Source organism: Aethina tumida, chromosome 2 (genome assembly GCF_024364675.1).
Source record: "Aethina tumida isolate Nest 87 chromosome 2, icAetTumi1.1, whole genome shotgun sequence".
NCBI lineage: Eukaryota > Metazoa > Arthropoda > Insecta > Coleoptera > Nitidulidae > Aethina > Aethina tumida.
Window position 1 is genome coordinate 18,764,959 of NC_065436.1, and position 23,266 is coordinate 18,788,224.

General features: G+C 30.0%; 2 protein-coding genes and 1 long non-coding RNA gene across 3 annotated transcripts in view; 1 reads left to right on the top strand and 2 right to left on the bottom strand.

Annotated features, from left to right (window-relative positions):
* LOC109605562 (glutamate receptor ionotropic, NMDA 2B) overlaps window positions 1-23,266 on the bottom strand; it is a 139,920-nt gene that overhangs the window by 20,673 nt on the left and 95,981 nt on the right. The window contains exons 7-10 of the mRNA XM_049963011.1: window positions 17,512-17,652; window positions 15,148-15,329; window positions 10,025-10,254; window positions 3,011-3,254 (exon numbers count right to left, since the gene is read on the bottom strand). Of these exons, the coding sequence (XP_049818968.1) occupies window positions 3,011-3,254; window positions 10,025-10,254; window positions 15,148-15,329; window positions 17,512-17,652 (797 nt within the window). The remainder of the gene's footprint in view (window positions 1-3,010; window positions 3,255-10,024; window positions 10,255-15,147; window positions 15,330-17,511; window positions 17,653-23,266) is intronic.
* LOC109605563 (antitrypsin) lies at window positions 11,827-13,734 on the top strand. Its single transcript, XM_049963010.1, has 4 exons — window positions 11,827-12,018; window positions 12,072-12,848; window positions 12,905-13,052; window positions 13,402-13,734. The coding sequence occupies exons 1-4, from the start codon at window positions 11,911-11,913 to the stop codon at window positions 13,521-13,523; spliced, it is 1,155 nt and encodes a 384-aa protein (XP_049818967.1). The 5' UTR covers window positions 11,827-11,910; the 3' UTR covers window positions 13,524-13,734.
* Window positions 14,245-14,683, bottom strand: LOC126264561 (uncharacterized). The gene is made up of 2 exons (XR_007547251.1): window positions 14,586-14,683; window positions 14,245-14,482 (listed from the first exon to the last, which is right to left on the bottom strand). It is a non-coding gene; the product is annotated as an uncharacterized LOC126264561 (long non-coding RNA).

Here is a 23,266-nt window from a genome sequence, read left to right on the forward strand (position 1 = left end):
TTAACCGGACTTTTTTTTATTATTTCGTTAAACTATAATACTTTTTAGCTCAGAATAAATTTAATCAAAACTGTAATTTATTACATATTATTACATAATAACTATAATTTCATATTTTACCTGGGAAATAAATTAATTTTAATTTGATCCAATAAATTTCCTCATACTTCTCCATTTAATAAAATATAATTCAAAAGTAGTCTTTGTGCTGTGACAAATAGTATTGAGTTCACATAATTATCTAAAGGAGTTTCTTGTACGTGACTAACTAAGAAAATTATCCAACATTTAGGCTCTAAAGCAAGAAATTGCTCTCCTAATTTATAAAAAGAAAGCAGATATTTTTACGTATATTTTCAAATTCATCAGTATATCAACACAAAAGGCAACGGGGTAAAAAACGTTGTGTTAATTAAAACGGGGTGCATCCATTACACCTCGCAGTGTGAATTAATTTTGTAAGGCAAAAAACAGGTCTAAGTTTTTCTAAAATAGCTCAATTAAAGCTATCCACCGAAAACTCGGCAGATGAAAAGATCCATTTATTCGTTTTGTATTCAATACTGTACTTCGGGGGCAAATAACTGAGCTGATGAAAGCTTCGCGTTATGATTACTTTGTTCGGTGGGGTTAATTAAGATGCCGAGACGCTGTTCAAGGTTAAGTGAGGTTTGTATTGGAAGGGTTAAAAATTAATGAATTTTTGGTCGTAAGGCTCAATTTCGTTGATTAAAAATGATATCTAATAAAAAAGGTATTTAAATTAAAGTTATAAAGAAATTTATTGATTTTATGTCACTTTAATAAAATTCGTAAAAAAATATTCGAATTTATAGACACTAAAAGAGGCTTTAATTAACAAAATGTTATTACAAGTTTAAATAAGAAACAAATATAAATTTACTGACTATTTCAAAATTAAATTATTATATTTGAAAACAAATTTTTATTTAATAGTATAATATCTTCTATAATTTTAAATAAATGCATTTCAGTTGTATAGCACAAACTATTTTTTGTGACAAATAGTCCCATTTTTCTTGTTAGTACAATATTTTGCGCATTCGCCATATTTTTAAATTCAATTAGCTAAGATTGAATTTTAATTTAATACATTACTCATTTGAAAATATTTCTTAGACCTATTACGTTATATTTTGTGACAAATAGACGGATAATAATTTTTCTTGTTAGTACAATATTTGGCGCATTCGCCATATTTTTAAATTAATTAAAATGGTTAATTTGGAGATTGTACCCAATTGTAAATTGGGCCATTTTTATTAAAAATAGCTGCTAAGATTGAATTTTAATTTAATACATAACTCATTTGAAAATATTTCTTAGACCTATTACGTTATATTTTGTGACAAATGGACGCATAATAATTTTTCTTGTTAGTACAAAATTTTGCGCATTCGCCATAGTTTTAAATTCAATTAAAATAGTTAATTTGGCGATCGTACCCAATTGTAAATAGGCTCATTTTTATTAAAAATAACTACTAAGATTGAATTTTAATTTAATACATAAATCATTTGAAAATGTTTTCTAGAACTATTACGTTTCCTAATTAATCTATGCCAAAACTGAAACACAAACACATACTGCGCTAATGGTTAATCTCATTTGTATCACATGGCTCCATTTATGAAAGCAGCAACATGTGCATATAGTAATCAGACAAGATATTTTGTGGCTTGCGGAATTTACTACTTGCCAAGAAATAAATTCATGCTACAAACTTCTCTCCTTTTTATTTCTTTGACAAAATATCTACTGCTCATTTTGAACTCATGAAGTTAATGTATTTAAAAATAATTACACAGAGAACAGTGAATATACAGGGTGATTCATGTGACTTGTTCAGTAGAAATTTTTGGAAAACGAAAAATTATATTTATTCGAAATTATTATAGCAATTATAACTTGAAAAATAACTTTTCTAGTTTATTTTCAATAAAATTTCAAACTGACAAAAATTTTGTTATTATTAATAGAATATACAATTAGAAATAAAATTGGTATATATAATTTTTTAAAAAATTGTTGACAGATTGTATAATAGAAATTACTGTAACTCATGAAATGAAATTTAGTACTAAAAGGTTAATGTTTGATACGCATGTTAACTAAAAACTATCCTATAAAAAGCCAATATTAGTACTCTCAAGTTGTATACAAGGTGTTGGTTATATACGTTTAATTTTATACACCTTCAAATATCAATAACTTATTATTAAGGTATACAACATATATTTTTCAGCATAATTAAATAAAAAATGAGTTAATAAATGAAATTAAATAGATATTCTAATATTCCATACTTTTTCCACTGTATAATTAATACACCTTCGCCCCATAAAATATATATTTGATGACCAAATTTTATTATGCTATTAATGCTTTATTTTAGAGTAACGTAAACAAATTTAAGTGTCATTTTTTTCTATTGTATTTTATAATATAATGCGTTCAATGACAATGTAGAATTCTATCACTTTTATAGCTGATCCATGGATCGTGAAACCGGATTTCTTCATTAACTTATTTATCGGGTATCCAATTCAGTCAGGGTTTTATGTCCTCAGGTTAAAAGAGTAGATAAGGGATAATTTAGAAAGAAACTACTGATGAGATCAGTGTCTAAAGGTTTTTAATTTACATAAAAAATATAAAATTAAGGTTAAAAAATATGTGTGATATCTAATATTAACTGTTCAACGTTTCTTTAATGTTTAATATATTGAGTGTAAAATAATTAAATAAGCTATGCGTTTAATTATCACACAAATTAAATGCTGCGCATCTGTCAAATTGGTTACAATTTTGAACGTAGAATTGTTTAGTTGTTTGTTTGTGGAAATTCATTCGGCTTGACACGTCCCAGATTTACGGCGATATCAACAAAATTACGAACGTCCATCAACAATCGCAGTATAAGACCGCGGTTCAACCGGAAAATTCATTAAACAAAAAAAAAACCTAAAACCAATTTCATTCAACTCACCACAGCCTCCCTTTCGGCGTTTATCATCAGCGACGTCATGACCATGTCGGTTTTCCGATTGACGAGGTCGGCGATCAGTCCGTTCCATTTTCCATTCTCGTTTGTGCCCCAACGTCTATCTTCAACCCTTACCAGCTCATAAGTGAATCCCAGTTCCTCGGAAAATTTCTGCAACAAGTCGATGCAGAAACCTGAACAGCACTGATAGTAGCTGCCGTTGCGGTGAGCCTCGGCGATATCAACACTGAAATGAAACCATTTTATTATAGGATACTAAATTTTCAACATTTTATTAAAATATAGCAGTTGTGGTATTATTACAAATTCTTAAATGCTGATTTTTGATATTCAGCATACATTTATTTTATTTTAAAAAAATTTCTGATATGAAATTAAATAATTATTTTGTGTGAATATAATAAAACTATGTAAACTTCTTCCACTACAATTAAAAGTGATTATTTTTATATATAATCATATTGGAATAAGTGACTTTAATGGATGGGACATTAAGAAACGATTAGATTCAATAAGGTTTAATTAATGTTCCTGAAATTTAGAAATGTTTAAATCGTCAAGAGACTAGTAATTAATTATAAAGTAAACTCTTAAAGCATCAATAACAGTGTAAGTGGAACGCGATTATATTAAGCCAGTTTTTTACTGGAAAGACTTGATTGAAATGTAGATAATTAAAATAAGTCATTGCCATTCATTAGGGTGTATATCTTTTTATATAAAATCTGCGTCATTTTAATTAAACATCATTAATTAAAAAAGGTGTACAGGTTTATTAAAATTACGTCTGATATAATACAATTTGCATAACTCGCGTATTTTCTAAAAACGTTCATCAAGGTAAGATTTCGTTCAGATTTATGTCCCGTTACACCCAAACAAAGCTTTGCTTTCGTTACTATCAACATTTTATCTTTCCGGTTTAACGTAGCAAATTAATTTCACGTAAGATGGTGTCGAAGAATTTGTTCATTATGTTACAAATCTCCAAGTATTTTCATTTAAATTTTCTCGCAGTTAAAATTGGATCAATTAAACTTGGGGATTCGGACAATGAATTTTTGGTTTAAAAAGCTGCGAGTGGGGAAACACTTGTGCGTTCACATACCGAATTAATTCTCATCGGATTCGATGACAATTTATTTTGCGGTATCACAAACGTAACTGCAAATAATCGATGGCCGCCGGTTCCGCCAAATCCAATTTAATTTTCAGTATGTTTTCAACAAATATTTCAAATGTTTTGTGGACTCTATAAATTATAAAACTAATAATTTCACAAACAATAAAATATTTTTGACATTTGCTGTTGTATTGTTGTATCAGAATCGGTAAATATTAAAGTTAGTTTCGGAATGTTTTCAACTGCTACGTTTAATTTAAACAATTCGTTACATTCCAAAATGGAATTCAAGGAAATTTAAGTAATTATATTTAAATAATATATAGTATATTGGAATACACATAATTTGAAACAGTTGAAAACGTTTATTGTAGGAGATAAATTTTATATTTTTATTATATAATTTAGAAATATTCATTAATTACTCACTCTTTATTTAAAAATATGTATTTCCTTACTATCATAAAAAATATAACTAACCCAAATATAAAATTGGTGACATCTATACATTTATTTTATCTCCATGTACACAATTTGTGTAATTTATATTAACCTATTAGCGACAAACATTTTACCAGAGATAATTTAGTTTTATTGCCCATTATAATTTATAATTTTAAATATTTATAACAGGTAAAGAGTAAATATACAGAGTGATTCAAAATTTGTGTGGTATAAAATTTATGCAATCCTACTAGATATTTAATCAAAAAATTAAGTGGAGAAGAAAAATACAGTATTTTCAAAAGTAAAAGATATGCAACAAAATTTTCCACATTTCTTTATATGACCTTCCAAATTCCTCATTATCAGGTCCAGATGAAAAATGGTTACCTAAAAGCGTTTTCTGTTTTTAAGCAATAGAAATTTTATTAAACACATTTGTAATTAATAAAATTTAGCAGTTGAAAATATTCAGAAAGGACAATTTATACTTAGTCATATTATTTTTAATAATGTATTAGTAATTTTTCTTTAAAATCTAAAATTCTGAGCCAAATGATGTGAAAACTTTATAGTGTTTCCATGAGAAGAAAGTTGTTGGTCTTTGAAATGCTAAAAAGTAAACGACAATACCGGACTGTCTTTACATCTCTGCATATATTTGTTTAAACTAAAGAAAAACAAACAAATTTAAGCTAAATAATAAAAAATAAAAAGTTAATTACGTCCAAAATATTTTATAAAAATAGTCGTACGTTTTAAACTGTAACTAAAATTTTAAATTATATTTTTGTTCCCTATTCTCTCTCAAATGAATTAGTTAAGTGAATCACACTATATATACATATTATATCCAATAAGGTACCTAATAAAATTCAGGAAATGTTATTTAACTCAGTATAATACTCTATATAATTTACGAATTCCTTGGTAGCAAATATTTATCAAGGCTTCTTGGAATTTTGTCTTTGTAAATTTGCACTGCAAATTTTAGTACTGGTATTTGATCTATTCAGAAGAATTTGCATTCAAATTACTTCTCTAGTTTTATGTTTATAAACTTTACTTGTTTGAGAAAAATATATCAGAGAATTTGTTATTTTTTCTATATTTAAAATTAGGTAATACGAAATATTTTGTTTTTTAAGCTATGATTATATCCGTATAAGTTCTTTCTTTTAACATTTTATTATTTTACTAAAATTAAAAAAAAATAAAAACCTTAAAGAAAAGTTTTAATAAAAATCAAACAGTGTTCTTTAACTCAAACTGAAAGATTAATTAATTTTATTTACATTTAAACAATAATTTGTTTCAGAATTTTAATAAAATGAGTACTTTGATTAAAATCTCGTTCAGAAGTTAATTGATTTAATTTTAATTGTTTGTTATAATAATTTTCATATAGTAATAAAATTAAATATTGCATAAACATTTTGATGCTCTTTTGTTACTATGGTTAAATTGGTTTTAATTAAAAATTAATCAAATAAAATGTTTTATTAAAACAAAAACTTAAAACTGCTAATTAGTTTGTTGAATATTTTATAAAAATAAACGTTTGTATGTTTATCCAATATTATATATAATAAATAATATTAAATTTTTTTTTATATTTTGACTGTAATATTACAGCAAATTACATATCACAAGTCACATATCCAATAATTTTTATCAAGAACTTGTTTTAAAGGTTAATATTCTCAATAATAAAATTGTCAAGTTTATCGTGCAACATAAGTTATTAAATTAACACAAGAATAAAATTAAAATTTAATTTATGTTAAAATATTATTTTTATATTTTTATTGAAAAAATTTGAAATATTAATTGTTCTTAATTTATTTAAAAATTCCTCTCCTGATTAAAATAAATAAAATTAAACCAAATACAAAATATATGTACATATATTTTACATACATGCAGACACAATTTGATAATATATGTTACCCTCAGGAGCAAACAATTATTAAGTAAAATTCTCTGATTTTCCTCTACATCTTTATGCTTAACTTTACGCATTCGTTCTTTCCAGTTTAAGCCATAGACAGATAGATATGCGAAAGGAATTTATTCATTATAATTCGGTCTTTCGAATACTTTTGTTATTGGATTCCATATAAAAAAATCATTCTTTGTTAAAATGAAAAAGTTGCTCAACGTGAGCATTTTTACAAATTAATTGTAAATTTCAATATATATATTAAAAAAAAATTCTGACAAAATAAGCAAATTTATCATGCAAAGTGTAAAATAATCAATCTCGTCGAAAAAGAAACGTGTTTACCGGTCCTTGTTTTCTATACTTTGTCATACGCCACGTATGAGATATATTTATCATCTGGTGTGCAACTCTGATGTGTCTTTATGTTTGAAAATTAATGGAAGCTTTCACGAAATTGAATACAACCATCCATCTTACCACTGCGACATGTGTAGAGCTTTCACTAACAGAAATAAGACCAGCTTTCACCGTAATCATTTCAATTAAATCCAATATATCAATAAGAACGTGTTATTTTTAAGCCCGGATTATCAGATCAATTTCGATGAACAAAAATAGACATAATGAAGTTCCGTAATATATTCTTAGAAAGACAACGTAGTATTATAGTATAAATGTTGCCGTCGTATCACATTGGTTCGTTTTTCATAAAAAGAAGAAAACAATAGAAAGCAATTTTAAAACTGAAAATTCGTTTCCATGCTGACATGTTAGTAAACGACTGGATCAGACAGTTATTACCCGGTTAGGATTTTTGCATGGGATCCATTAAATTGAAATTGTTTTTGAATTTTATATTGTTTCCTTTAAATAATTCAATTTGTTTACCAAAATTTCATTGGGTAAATATATGAGATTGAAGATTATGGTACGGGAGTTAGTAAATAAAATTAGGTTGTTATTAAAGTTATTTATTTTATTTTTATGTGCACATTTTATATTTTCTTATTAAACTGACGAGGTTGAGAACAAAATATTTATATTATTAATATTATTATTATTGTTCTTATTATTAGATCGAGATTTCTGTTCTTTATGTCAATTTATTTCTTTCTTAATAAAACTGCTTGTACATATATTACGTGCACACATCTGCCTCAATATTGTCTGCTGCACAAAGAAATCCATCTCATTCCATATTACATATATCTGCAGGAAATTTGCATCGTAGAAGAATCCATCACATGCAGCCGTCTTCGACTTCATAAATCCAAAGGACCCAAATTAACTGACATATCACGTTTACGAAGTTCATGGAATTCAACGATGTTTGACAATTGTTCATTGCCTACTCCGAATACTTGTTTTTAAAGCAATGGTTTATAGGTTCTACGTGTTTAGTGAGTTCTGGAACAAATTGATTTTAGGGGTAGAAACTGGGAAGAAGATAAACTTTTTCTATAAAAACACAATTTCTATATTAAATTCTGGCAGCAATTAAATATTTATTCAAGCAGAATTTTAATGTTAGTTGCGTGACTTTTAAATTACTCTGGTAATTATTCTGGTAACTTTTCAAGACGGTGACGAAAGGTAAAAGTCCACAAAACAGTAATTTATTCAAGTACAAACTTTGCCTGAAAATCTGTTTCAACTACTAAAGACAAGGTGAGGTTTATTATCTTGAATAAAACTCACTTGCTGATTAAAACAACGAAGAAATTTGCCAACTCATAAAGAAATAATGTGACGTTAATATTGTAAATTAGCATGTCATAAAGTTTACTAGTTTGTAGCACTTATAAGTACCTGAACACAGTTAACTATGCTTAATTGGCAAGACAATAATGAAAATGTATCGTCGATGCACAAATGCAGTTGTAAATTAGGATGCTCTTCTAAGCATCACCTGTCTAACATACGCAGCAACCGATGATTTAATTTCAAACGTGTTGCCGATGTAGATGTGACATTATTGCCGTAATTTGTCATTTAGTTGTTCTTGTAATTCCGAATCGGAAGATGTAATCTTACTCAACACTTCCGTACATATTGATGCGATATGGCTGTTGTACCTGTAATGCAATTTACTAGAAACGAACTTAACAACATTTTCGAATAACAAAAATTTATCCGGTAGTTGAAATGAGAAAATTTAGCACAGAATAAAAGGTCTTGAACATAAATCAAAGCCACTAGTGCATTCGAGATATAAATTCTCATGAGTGTAGGTTGATTCCAGATATTTATGATTGTCCGGCAAAATGCAAAAATCCAAAAAAATTCCCGACATGAACGATAAAAAATTCCTGTTTTATTCCTACGAAACTGTGAGTTAATACCACGGTAAAAATGGCATAAATTGAAAATAAATATTTGTATACAAAACGAAAATTATAATATTAAAATAATTGATAATCAGCGAAACTAAGACTGAAAATTAAACCATCCATTAGTTAGTTGAGCTAAACAAACGTATTATTATACAGTTTAAGGAGTAGAATTAATTGTAATCGTATTAAATGTCTAATTGTAATACATTTTACTAAAGTTATAATATAATTTTCAACAATTTGTACTGAATATGAGGCAAGTTTTAATCAAAACCAGCTTATATTTAGGAGCAATTTAACAAGTACTTAACTATTGCGATAAAACAATCAAAAACAAAACGAACGAAATTATTCCAGATCCAGACAAGTATAATTTTATTTTAAGATACGCCGTGGAACTGTGAGCGACATATTTCTAAGGTGAATTTCTCGTTTAAATGAACGCAAAGCGAGGCATAATTAAATGCTTAATTTAAGTTTGATAATTGTATGAAGGCGAAAAAAGCCAGTGTCTGATGGAAAAGCTGAATTGTCAAAGGATTTCAGAGTGTCGGAAACTATTAATACAATTATCATATAAATTTTTATCGGATTAATCAGGAAATTTGACTCAACAACACTTAATCATTTTAATTATCCTAATTTATATGATCTCGCACAGATTTACGTGGGGTTTATTACGAACGGAAGTTTGCTGCCATCGGAAAAACGTTAAAATTTATGTCCATGTTTACCGTAATTTGCATATTTTCTCGATGGCCCAGGACTAATAACCTTCACTCACCCGTAATTTACATAAAATGCATACGTCCGGGCAAGTTTATTAGGTTATCCCCACCGGAATCTGCACTGCAATTCGTAATGACCCCATTAATAACGTGAGGCTTCGAATTGTTTCTGATATTTAATAATTCGCCGGTCTATTTCGAAAGACATTTATTTATGTCGGCTCCCCGAATCGCCGAGTTTGCATGCAATAAATCGAGTTTGGCTATTTGGAAACTTTAATGCAGCTATATAAATCTAATCCACAGTTCACTTGAGTTTTGATGAAATAACTCTTCGTTGTGTTTGCAATTGACTGTTCACCAATTTTGATAAGATAAAATTGTTGAATTCAGAAGCAATTTAACGAAATAAATAAAACTTACTCTTGGATGTCGGCATCGCTGGCAATCCGACAAAGGACGCCTCTGTCCATTGAACACTTTCCAGTTACTGGATCTGGCGGTGCCAAGTTGATGTAAGGAGGTTCCTCCAGGAACGTGATTTTGAGATGGAACTTTTCTGGCACGCCCTGAGGCGGCGTGTGACTGTTGCCCGGCCACACAATGTCCTTAATGTCGAGGCCCTCTTTCTGCCACGATTTCCACACTCCTATCTAAAAGATACATATAAAATTAATGTTTGATTTTATATTTTATTTAATTACTATTATTTTTATATATCGTCTAACCACAATTATATAAAAGTTGTTGATAACATTTTTTATATAAAATTATATAATTATTATTAATGTAATGTGCTTAATGATGATGATGATATGATTTTAATTTTAGTGCTCATGTAAAAGTAACTTTTTATATTCAAATATATAATGTAATTTACAATGTACTATGCGTTTTTTGAAGTGGATAATTTTCATTTTAATATGTTTTATTTGGGCCAGTAATATTATATGAAGACTTGCAGCTTTAAATGGTTGGTATTTTAACTTTATTTTACTAACTTCCCTGAAAATTTGAATAATATCTACAGATTACACTTTCACAAAAAATATCAGCAGTTATTCTTTGGAAGCTGTAGATTTGAAAGCCTTTTGAGAACAGGTTAAATTTTGCTAATGCAGTAGTTTAGTTAGAAGCTTCCAGCTAAGCCGGAAATGAGATTAATGCTAATATCTATTTTTGTCTTCAAAAGAGAGGGTTCATAGAGAAGAATGCTGTTTGAACGGAATCTCTAATTTATACAGAAGCTGAGATACGAATTTTTGATTATAAAAAATAATTTCAATAAGCGTCGACCAACAAAAAATATAGATACTCAATATGGTCACAAAAGTCTTAACCTTTACAGGTTTTAAAGTTATGTTTATGTTGATGCAATTTTGTTTAATTTATGCAGAAGATTAGACTGTTTAGTAGAACTTATTTTGAAAATATATTTGTTGCAATATAATGCTATTGGTATTCTGATACTTTAAATAATTCAAATAATACATTTCCACACGTAGTGCACGTTTATTTATTATTCAACCACATTAAAACCAAATAAAACACATAAAATTAGCTTTTATGAACGTGCTCAATATGATGATGATTTTAATTTCAATGCTGAATGTACTTTTTTATAATCAAATATAATAATTTAATTTAAAATATTCACATTGACGTTTATATCAAAAATATTAAATTATAGCATATTAATTAACGTTATTGTGTATTGTCAATAATTAAATAATAAAATGAAATTGTATTTAAACCAGAATTGTGTTATGACAGTTAAAAATTCTGCCTTAACAAATAATGATTGTGTTCCTAAATTTGCAACGAATAAAGAAGTTTAAGATAAAAATGCACTAAAATAATCTCAAATATTATCTTTAATATGCAAAAAGTTTAATGTACCGGACGCCGCATTTAATCAAGGCCCATATTCAAACTGCGTTATGTATATTCATAGTTTACATATGCAAATTCCTAGAATGTAAATTACTTGTTTGTTCTAAATACCCTTTCGGTCTGCAATCTTTTGAAATTTCATGCTGGGGATAATATAAAGGTAAATTTAGAAATACATAATAATATTGTTTATTAGAAACAGCGTGACTGGTATTTTATATGCATGTAATTTAAACAACGGCTCGTTAAAAGATACTAATATAATTTAGATGTGGCGAACATTACATTTTTTACACTTCCATGATAAATTACGTCGGTACTTAAATGGCTGACTGAACTGCTATTCCATATTCATATCCACACGTTGTAGCATACAGTGATAAGAATATATTGTGCGCAACGTTTGTAAATACAATATGTTTTTTTACTTAATTTATTTCGCGTTGCCCATTTTGGCCCTTGGCTTGAATGATGTAGATGAATTAACCAAGGGTAACAATCAGTTCACGGCGGATATTTTCGGAGTAAGTATTTGATTTACCGGTAAAGCTTCAGATGTGTAAAAATAAATTTTTAGGTGCTTCAAAATAAACAACAGGGTAACTTTATGTTCAGTCCGTTTTCGGCACAATGTATATTCGGTTTGACCAGCGAAGGTGCGAAACAACAAACCTTCACTCAATTAGTCGACGGCATTAAAATCCCATCTAACAAAACAGTACGTCGAACGGCCTTCCATTCGACCATAACGGCTTTACAGCACAATTCTACGGATTTAAAATTACTCACGGCCAATCAAATTTATGTTAAATTGGGATTTGATTTAAAGCCGGCATTTTTGGATGTCGCCAAAAATATATACGAAGCAAATGCTGAAAGCATAAATTTTGTTGAGAACGAAGCGGCGGCCAAGACAATAAACGACTGGGTCAAATCACGGACAAACAACAAAATTGAAAACCTGGTGTCACCTGACAGTCTTTCAGCAACCACGGTGGCCGTGTTAATAAACTGTCTTTACTTTTCAGGATTTTGGCAGAAACCTTTTGATGCGATAGGAAAAGATGTGTTCCATGTTTCTGAATGTCAGAACAAATCTGTAGATTTTATGACTGTAGAGAGTTCTTTTAACTATTACGAAGACTCGCACGCTCAGTACGTTGAATTGCCTTATAATTCAACTGATGTAGACATTTCTATGATTGTTGTTTTACCCAAATCCGGTAAAACATTAAAAGATTTGCCACTTACAACAGTTTTTAAAAAACCCAAAATGACAAAAACAAGCGTCAAAATTATTTTACCCAAGTGGTATGTTACTAATACATTCGAACTTGTGCCGATCTTACAAACGGTAATTCATTTCAATTCTATAATAATTTCATATATAAATAAAACATACAATTTTAGTTGGGAATTGAAGATCTTTTTGAACCTGGTGTAGCTGATTTAAGCAATATCGCTGGTCAGCCTGGCGATCTCTACGTGTCAGAATCAATTCAAAAGACCTTCATCAATGTCACAGAGTCCGGAACAGAAGCAGCTGCAGCTACTTCAAGTAAGTACAGTAGTGTTAAATGAGATAATGCAAGGCTGAATTTTAAATCATATTTCATACAGTTGGTAACACCTTTTTGTAGAAATCAAATTATCTAGATTATTGTTTTTAGCGACCATTTCATCTAGGTTATTAACATATAAGAAAATTATTAATGCGTCTCGGCCATTTCTTTATTACATCGAATCCCAAGGTCTTGTTTTATTTGCCGGACGTGTATTAGAACCATGATTATGATCATTAATAAAATAGATTGAGCTCCCCAATTTATTTATTCCAACCCATCCCACTTAGGTGTAATTTCATTGCATTTTCATTACATCTATAATAAATAAAATGTTTGTTACAGTTACCATATCATTGACATCAGTTATATTGACAACCAAATCTTTTACTGCAAACCGTCCTTTTTACTACTATATACAATCTAAAGGATTAATATTATTTGCTGGGAGGGTTCTAAACCCTTAATAATAAAAATCAATTAGTGTTTACTTATTTTAAATATGTAAAGAAGTGTAAAATCTAAAACAATATATAGGAACAACCAATGTTATTCTAGATTTGTAGAAGTAAATGTTTAGTAGTAAAATAGTTAGTTAATTGTACTTTTATCTCGTTACATGTTTTGACATTGGAGGTTAAACAAAACCAACATAATTAATGAATTATTAAAAATATACCTCTACACAAGTTAGTTTCAATTTGTACCTTTCCACTTTATGTTTGTCTTCAGGAATTTAATGAATTAGGTTTACTATGTCGTATTGATCTGGTCAAATTCAAATTGGTGGAAGGTAATTATTATCTTACACATGTTGAGGTGTGTGGATTTAATACCGTATTAAGTTTGTAAATCTTCCATATAAGGAGTTAATGTTCTCATTAAAATTTTGTATTAAGTAGCGTGAGCGGGTAAGTAATTTGGGGATTAATTAAGTGGTCTTGCTAGTTTTGTGTCTTTCCTTACATTATGTAGCTAATCTGTGAATTAGTTAACACCCAAATTTTGAGATGAATAAGTTTATAATGTAATTTTTGTATATAATATGAATATAAGCTACAAATAGTTGTGTAAATCATCAACGTGACAATTATTGTTGTATTTATCGACAACTTATTTCCACAAAACTTAACAAAATGTTTTTGGAATCAAAATAATATTGGTGCAGGTGCAGAATATAAAAGTAAGTTTATTTTATTGTGTGCTTTATTAGAGCATTAATAATGAATGTGTAAATTAATAACTCTTTTTGGTTTTTATTAAAATGCGATAACTAATTTTTCAACCAAGATGATGGTCGTGCAACATTTCTAATGTGCTGATTGTCAGACCACAATGGGTTTCGCCACTGTCCGCCTCTCCAACGAACTGCAGCACCAATTCCACCGACGTAGAATAGGAATATGGTAGCAATGGTATAAAATAACTAAAAACATATGTATGATATGATTAATAAATTCCTTATAGAATCCATTGTTTTGAAGATATACTAAAAATTTTGATTTAAGACTGGAAAAAATGTTACTTACCGAAAATTTCATTTTTGGCTCACTCTGTTTCACTTTTTGACTTATGCTTGGACCATTTCGAGTATCCTTTATATACTTTTCAAAAGTATATTTTTAGTTTGTTGTTTTTAAATATGATTGATAACATAAATATGTTTGTTTGTAGTTTCAGCGACAGACACATGAATAAATAATCACCCACGAGTATGCGAGATAAAAGGATATTTTGAGATAAGTAACTATTTTTTAAAGGAAATTCTATTAGACCCCTATAAATATATTGTGTGTGAGGGCGTCATCCACAGACTCTATTCAGGTTCAATCTCAAGCCATAAATTATTTAAAACATTTTGCTCTAAAACTTTCCAGCTATAAATCCCAAGCGATGACTGACCTATTCCCACGAACGAAAAAACTCCGAAGGAAGATTGGAATCGCATGAATAAGAAATACGACAGAAAGCGAAGATATGTAACCGTACACAATTCATCCATTTAAATTGAACAGCCGACATTTATCCATTACCAATATCATTTCAACACCGAACACAAATGGACAATAATAATAGCGTCTGTAAACTTACCTCTTCCCACACGAGCTGTTTGCTGACACCGGGCCTTAGATTCATGATTTTCAATTCCGCCGACTTGAGGACTCCGTCCTGTGTAAACTTGAGGTTCGGCTTCCCCGGATCCCCCTCGACGGTCACATTTCGCAGGTACTTGAAGAACAAATCTCCCGTTTCCCAGCGGGATGCTCCGGCTCCTGCAACACAGAAAAGCCGGGATGTAGTTTCGGGGAAGTGCAACTCAGTTTCGCGGCGAGATACATAATTAACAACTGCGTTTAATGGTGAAAGTTGGCGCTTTGCGGCTCCGGTAAAATATTAGTGCTTTAAATTCTACTTTAAGAAAGACAAAAAAGTTTGTGTAGAAATGATCATTCACCTAGGGAACAACATATTTGTATATTTTCTATTTTAGTTAGCATCTTTTAATAATAATTAATCAAGAATTACATAATGAGACTAAAAACATTTCTTTTAAAATGTGGTTAACTGTTAAATGTTATCTTGTGATCTTATTCGAATGTTAATTTCTGAATTAATTTCACGATTGACTACCTCTGGGGTTTAGATTAAGTTTACCAATAATGATTGGTTGCTTAACATCAAAGGTATCAATTAAACCGTTTACTGGATTTAATATTAAAACAAATTTAATTAAACTTAGAAATAGTGCAAATAAATTTAATGAAAAAGATTTTTAAGATGCCATTTGCAGCAGTTTAATTAAAACTTTTAGAACATTTTTCAACATTTTATAGAAAAAGTATTGTACATTTTTCATTTTGAAATCAACCTCAGGCAGAATTTGCTTGAAATGTAAGTTCCTTACGAGTTGTAACTTTGTGTTTAAAAACATAAATATGAATAAGAGCAAATAAACTATCTCTGACCTATGTTAAAATTATATTTATTTTACATTAAATAGTTAGGGAAGTTAAGTTTTATTCATAAGGTTTGTAGACATAACAAGGTTTATTAAAGTCAGCGGAAACTCTGAAATATTTTCGAGAAGCCAGTCATAATCACTAACTTTACAGGCTGAAATAACTTGTCCTCCACGTAAAATCCCAAATAAACAAGAAACGTAATTTGATTTTAACAATGTCAAGTTTGTAGGATCAAACTTCCAATTTTGTATGGTGGTAACTAGAAATCGTTCCAATCACCGGAAATATTGGCTCAGTTCAATTTGTATAATAATTGCGACGCCGGAACGAATGTAAAATATGGAACTGCAGCCAAAGTTGAAATATAATAGAAGAGCGAAGTTCATAAATATAAATTAGGAGACTAGTTACATAATACCAACGTTCACAATATTTAGCTTGCGTAAAAGACAACTGTACAAAATACTAAAATTTGTGCAGTGCAGACATCTTCATTACCGGGTATTATACAATTTTCCGTGTGTCCCTATTTAAATTATAATTAAAACTAACCGCTCCGTTCCGTTTCGTGTCGCACAGAGGGGTGCCTGATGAGTCTGCAAGTGGCACTCGTGCACTCTCCTGAACGTACACACTTGCAATCTTAATTAAACAGTCGTGGAATCGTTTTCTCTTTAAATTGGTGTATCGTGTTTGCAGTGGGCACTGTCGGAACAATGACCGGTTATTTACCGTCTGATTTTACTCCTTGTTTTTGTTTCGGGGGATTTTCGTCGAAATGAAATTCTTTCAGTTTATTTTGCTCCTATATTGTTACCAAATTTTTTAGGTCTTCATATTGATTTTCATTTGATTGATTGTGTTTTAATTGTTCATATATCAAACATTTCTCTGTTACTATTTTTGTATTTCTGTGTTTTAGTACAATACCGTCAAAATATTTTATTTAAATATATTTTTTCTAAAATTATATATAAATTATAAAATTTCTAATCTAATAAATTAAATCTTAAACAAAATAAATACCCAATGTGATTGGTCACAAAAATATACTCAGTGACAAAGAAATTGCAACACCAAGAAGGGGGTGTACAAATTTAATATAGCAAGGACTAAACGATTAAAATTTTGGAAACAAAATATCAGATTTTATATTTTTTTAAATAATTTAGTTAATAATGTCGTTGCCTAAACACTCCCCAACAGGTCTTGGCATTGTACTTCATGTCTTAGAACCTCTAAAGTCCATGGGGGTTGGGGTAAATTTAATAACTTTCTACTTATCATATCCCAAACCATTTCAACAATGTATGACTATGTATAATAGAATAATTAAAAAGAACATCCGTTTAGAAGTCAGCCAGGAGGCTTAAATACTCTAATCTCTCTACATCTAATCTTTTGATCACTTTCCAAAAAGTCTTTTACGTTCCACTATAACTGGCCAATTAATTTTTTTATCCGGCATGAACAAATAAACAAGAACTTTTACCTTCACAGGACAGTTGGGTGTTCAGCGACCTGCCGGCGTTCTTCGGGTCTTTGGTGAAGTCCTCTACACCATAGGCGTACACTTTGATGGCGGTGGTAATCTCATTCACAAGGCTGGAGCTCGACGTATCAAAGTGAACTCCTGCAACAAAGAAAATGCGTTCACTCAATAATTCATGTTACTTCGCTACTCTAATCCGGAGAACAAAAAGTGCACTGGAAACGGCCGGTTTACTAATTTAATCCTTGTTTCGCCCTTTGAGTGGATAAGGGCGGATGAAAGAAAGATGTATAATAAATGCATCAGGATTTTGGTTTGGATTTAAGTTAATAAGTTAACCTGTCACGGCAGTTATTTAAATTTTGTACCTGACTGAAGATTATTTGTCAAGAAAAAACTTTTTATAATGTCTATATCATTTTATTCTTTCTGACATGCCATATGATATTTTTCATATTGGAGGGGTGCTAGAATTTTTGAATAACAGATGTTGCAATCATCCAACCTGTCGATAACTTGTCAATAAAACAATGTCGATATCATGGTCAAAAGTTGCTAACCAATAAAACAGGGAGCATTGTTTGAACGAATGTCTCGCTCGTAAATCAGCAATAAACAACATCAGTTTTATTGGAATTTATAGAACCTCACTGACTCGTCCGACTTTTGCAACGGTAATATATTCATCAGACCTGCTGTGGATAAATCAACAATCTTTTTCAAGAATAACCATTTTTTACTACTTTAAAAAGTACATTGACGATTTTAGGTAGGTATTGGTAAGCGACAATTTTAAAGTAAATGAAATTATGCGAATGAGTTCCAGGTAAACACTGGGGAAGTGTGAATATTAAGTATTAAAGTGATTTGTATTCATGGAGTTGGAGTTGCCGGAGACGAAACGTGTTAATCCAGGACTCTTACTTCGAGAAATTTAAGTATTATTCTTTAATTAATGTAAATTTAAGGCAACCGAAGCTGGAAATGTATATAAGAATAACAAAAAAGGTAGTCTAAGCCATTAAAACAATATACAAAGGCATTAAATGCAAATAATTTTAATCATTATAATTAGTCACAGGGGGAGAGTTTGCAACGTATTGATTTATCTGTCAGTACCAATACAAGTTACAACTAAGCTAAATGTATCGATCGCAAGTGTGTTTTTTTATTTTATCGCAGAAGTTTAATGAGACCGTAGTTAAAATTGCTTTTTGAAAACCGACGACATAAATCATACGAACTGGGCGCTTTGCGGAGATCGAGAGGAACTCAAACAAGCGAGAACAAAATGTAAACACAAAATATATAAATTCCCAAACGAAAAGATTTACGATTAATGTGACAGCCGAGGCAAAGTTCTGCGAAGGGGCTTATCCACACATAAAATGTCATTGCTGAGGAAGTCGAGAAAAGCCCGGTTTTAAGAGCTCTTTTTTCTCGAACTCGGTCAAAAGTTTAGTCGCCATTCACCGTAATAATTGGGATTTGTTATTTCATTTAGCGGGTATCTATTTCACGATTTTGCGAAGAAGGATTAAGTGCGGTTACTTTTTCTCATACGAGAGCCGAAGTTAATGCTGTTACGTGAGAAACTGTGAAGAAATAGTTTGGGATTAGTCGTTTGTTCTATTTGAAGTTTATTGGAATACAGTGTAAAAGGGATAAAATAGCAGGAAGTAGCAGATTATTGATGATCCAAGCCTATCTAAAATTGGTTTCGACAAGAATTCAGTGTTGAAATATTGTATTGTAATAAAATAGGTGGTAAGCTTTAAGTTTTCTGTACTTTTGCGTTATTATAATTATTATTACGTGGCATTAATTATTTAAATGTGTTTAATAGATTGCTGTTTGCAACTGCATAAGTGGAAGTTAATTCAATTAGCATTATTGTTACCAAAATATTGATATATCATAACACCAATTACATAAAGTGGTTTTGTCAGTGCGAACGAAATCGCATTGTGTAATTCCATCATAATACATACAAAGCAATAATCATGTGGACACAAATTTTCTCTGCACGTATTAGTTGCACAGCGCTTAACAATTAGCCTTATGGTGCATGTCGATAATTTCAGCATAACGTGTACATTATTTTGTACCTGATATCAATCCGAAATATGTACAGCTAAACAACACCTGACCCGAAATTATAGGCAATCCAGTTCATTTTAGAGATAGTTTAGTTGTTTGTAAAAAGTTAATGAGATATACAATCAAGTTGTTGCTTGTATTTGTTATAAATAGAAACGACTAAAATAATGAACACAAACTCTAAATTTGTTGATATGTTATTAACTATGGCAAATGTCATGGAGCTTACCTGCTGCTATAACACAATGTGCAGAAAAATTAGACATAAAATAAATGTTAAAATATAAATTTTAGAAAATAAACTACCAAGATATACTTTTTTTCCTGATAATTTGACTAGAGAATTGTACCTCAATATCTAGAAATACAACATTATGAGGTTTCTCAAAGATATTCCAATAGACAGAAGACGTGATATGTATTATGGTAGCTCATATGTAGTGCAACTATAGAAATTTTCATTTGTCTTGATAAAAGTGTATTTTAAATATCCATATTATTGTTAGTTATGCAGTATGTTTGATAAAAACAATACAGCAATATAATTGTTTATTAGTGGGTTTAGTTAGGTATTTATTAATATGTGAAAAATATTCAAGGGTTAAAAGTAGAACAACTCTAAGATAAAACAGACTACGTACATTTAGCCTTTTTTATTTAGTTTCTAGTAGCATACCCATTATTTTTAATAATTTATAAACACCTTTTATTCATTAATTTTAGTAGCTTTTCAATATAATCGTTTTTAATTCAATTTTTTTGAGTGATTTTAAACCTCTTCGTAGGTTCTTCTTCCCAAAGGCTTTCCATTGGATTAAAGTCTGGATTTTGTGCTGGCCAAGGCATGACACGTACTCCTTGAGAAGCGAACCATTCTTTAACTAACTTAGACGTATGTTTCAGATCGTTGTTGTGCGGAAAGCTTCACTTTATACTGATGTTACCTTCGTCAAATGAAAGCATATGATTCTAAAGAATGTCACGATAAACAAAACGATCCATTATCTCGTCTAACTTAACCAGTGGGCCCATGCCAAACCCAGAAAACATACCAAACCATAACGTCTCCTCCACCATGCTTCACAGTGGGTTTAGTGTACTTGGGATTATATTTTTCATTAATTAATCCTCTCACCTATAAAATACCATCAGATTTGAATAATTGGAGCCGACGTTCATTAGAAAACAAAATTATTTTCCATTGCACATCTGTCCAGTTCACATGTTCTCTTGCAAATAGTAGTTTCGCTGCTCTATAGTTTGCAGAAATGAAGGGCTTCTTTGTTGGTTTTCTACTACAGAGACCAGCTCTTTTTAGTCTTCGTTTTATGGTACTCACCAACATACTGACTTCGTTTATTTTTTTATTTATGCGGGATGCGCTGATAAAAGTATCGCAAACAAAAAGCGTTTTTGTTTTCCTGTCCACAGCTCTGTTAGTGTTGGGATTTCTACCACTTTTGGAAACTCCTTCCAGTGTATTTCTTCTGTTAAAATTGGAAAACGTTTTTAAAATGATGGATTTGTTTAAATTTAAATCTACTGCAATTTTACTCTGTTTTTCACCATTTCAGAACTTTTCTACAATTTGTTGTTTAATTTGTATCGTTAAATGGACACTTCTACGCATTTTCAGCTTTAAGGAAAGATGTCGGAGACAGAAATAAATTATAAAATCAGTTGTATTGAATATAGGGTTTGGTTGCTTTGCTTATGAACCTCGTCCTAAATAAAATGTCGTATAAAAACTACTTAAATAAAGATATCCGAAAATAAATTTAATTTAATTTAAAAAGAATTGTTCTTTTAATAAAATGTTTGTGTTTTTTAATTTGTTGCTCTACATATGAGCGACAGTGTAATTCTATATGAAAGGGAGGGTTTACGCAGACATTAAAATAGAATAATTACATCAAAGAATTGTGAAAATGTATTTAATGAAATTACAAGGACTGAATAGTATTTTCAGAGAGGAAATATGAAAAATTAAAAGTTTTAAAAACTAGTCAAGGAAATTTAGTTCTGAATCCATGCTGCTGAATGTGATAAAAGTTAATTACATTGAATTCTAGGTAATACATATGAAAATATTAAAATATGGAAATATGAAAAAAAAACAATTTTTAAAATTTAAATTTTAGCAGACGTGTTTTCAACAGGAAAAACATTCTTATTTAAATTTTCTTTATTAGTTCATCAGAAATGAAGATGATTCTGAAAATTTGAGCCCGATTCCATCAAAACCAACCATTGGAGAACTTTTTGAAATTTGAAGTCAATTTTTTAGTTATTTCCAAAAATGTGTATCTCAGCTTCTATATAACGAAGAAGTTCTATTCAAACGATATTGTTCTCTGTGAACCCTCTACTTTTATGACAAAAATAGAGTGTTAAATTCATTTTCGGCTTAACTGGAAGCTTCCAACTAAACAGTTGCAACAGCAAAATTTTAACTATTTTCAAAATGCCATCAAATCTACAGCTTCCAAAGTATTGGGTTAATTAACTGCTGATATTTTTTGTGGAGGTGTATTCTGTTGATATCTGACCATTTTTTCCTTAATTGTCCCTATTTATTTTTATATGGCCATCCAATGGGCAATACGAACCCATATGAAAGCCCCTGAAAATCGTTTGTTTTTCAATAACTTTTGAAGTACTAAGTGAAATTGAATAATTGTTTAATATATTGGTAAACAGGTAAATCTCGTTAAAACTGGCCGTTTAAATTATATTCGAAAAATTTAGACGGACTAGTTTTAACACATTAATGTTATTTTTTGTTATACTCTGTATGATAAAGTTACAACAATCATATTTTTGAACAGCCTTGACTTCCCTCCACTCTTATGCACTCCCTAGCTCTAAAACTGAAGATTGTTGGACCCTCCAAAATGTCCCAACATTAGTCCTTATTTCAACACAATGAAAATTAATCTTATCTAATTAGTTTTCTCGATTGCCTATTGGATGAGCATAGACTAAAGATTTTAAATAGGCCCACGTAAAGATCAAATATATATAGGTCAGGTGATCGGGGATTTCAGTAAGTTACAACAATCATATTTTTGAACGGCATTGATTTCTCTCCACTCTTATGCACTCCCTAGCTCTAAAACTGAAGATTGTTGGACCCTCCAAAATGTCCCAACATTAGTCCTTATTTCAACACAATGAAAATTAATCTTATCTAATTAGTTTTCTCGATTGCCTATTGGATGAGCATAGACTAAAGATTTTAAATAGGCCCACGTAAAGATCAAATATATATAGGTCAGGTGATCGGGGATTTCAGTAAGTTACAACAATCATATTTTTGAACGGCATTGATTTCTCTCCACTCTTATGCACTCCCGAGCTCTAAAACTGAAGATTATTGGAGCCTCCAGAATGTCCCAACATTAGTCTTCATTTCGACACAATGAAAATTAATCTTATCCAATAAGTTTTCTCGATTGCCTGTTGGATTAGCATAGACTAAAGATTTTAAATAGGCCCACAAAAAGATCAAATATATTTAGGTCAAGTGACCGAGGATTTCAGTCCATTATCAATATTCATCGCATCGAATTTTTTGTGGAGCACTATTTCCATGCACAAAACCAAATTCCATTTTCGCTCTAAAGCTTGCGTTAGTTTGTCGTCTAAAGGAATT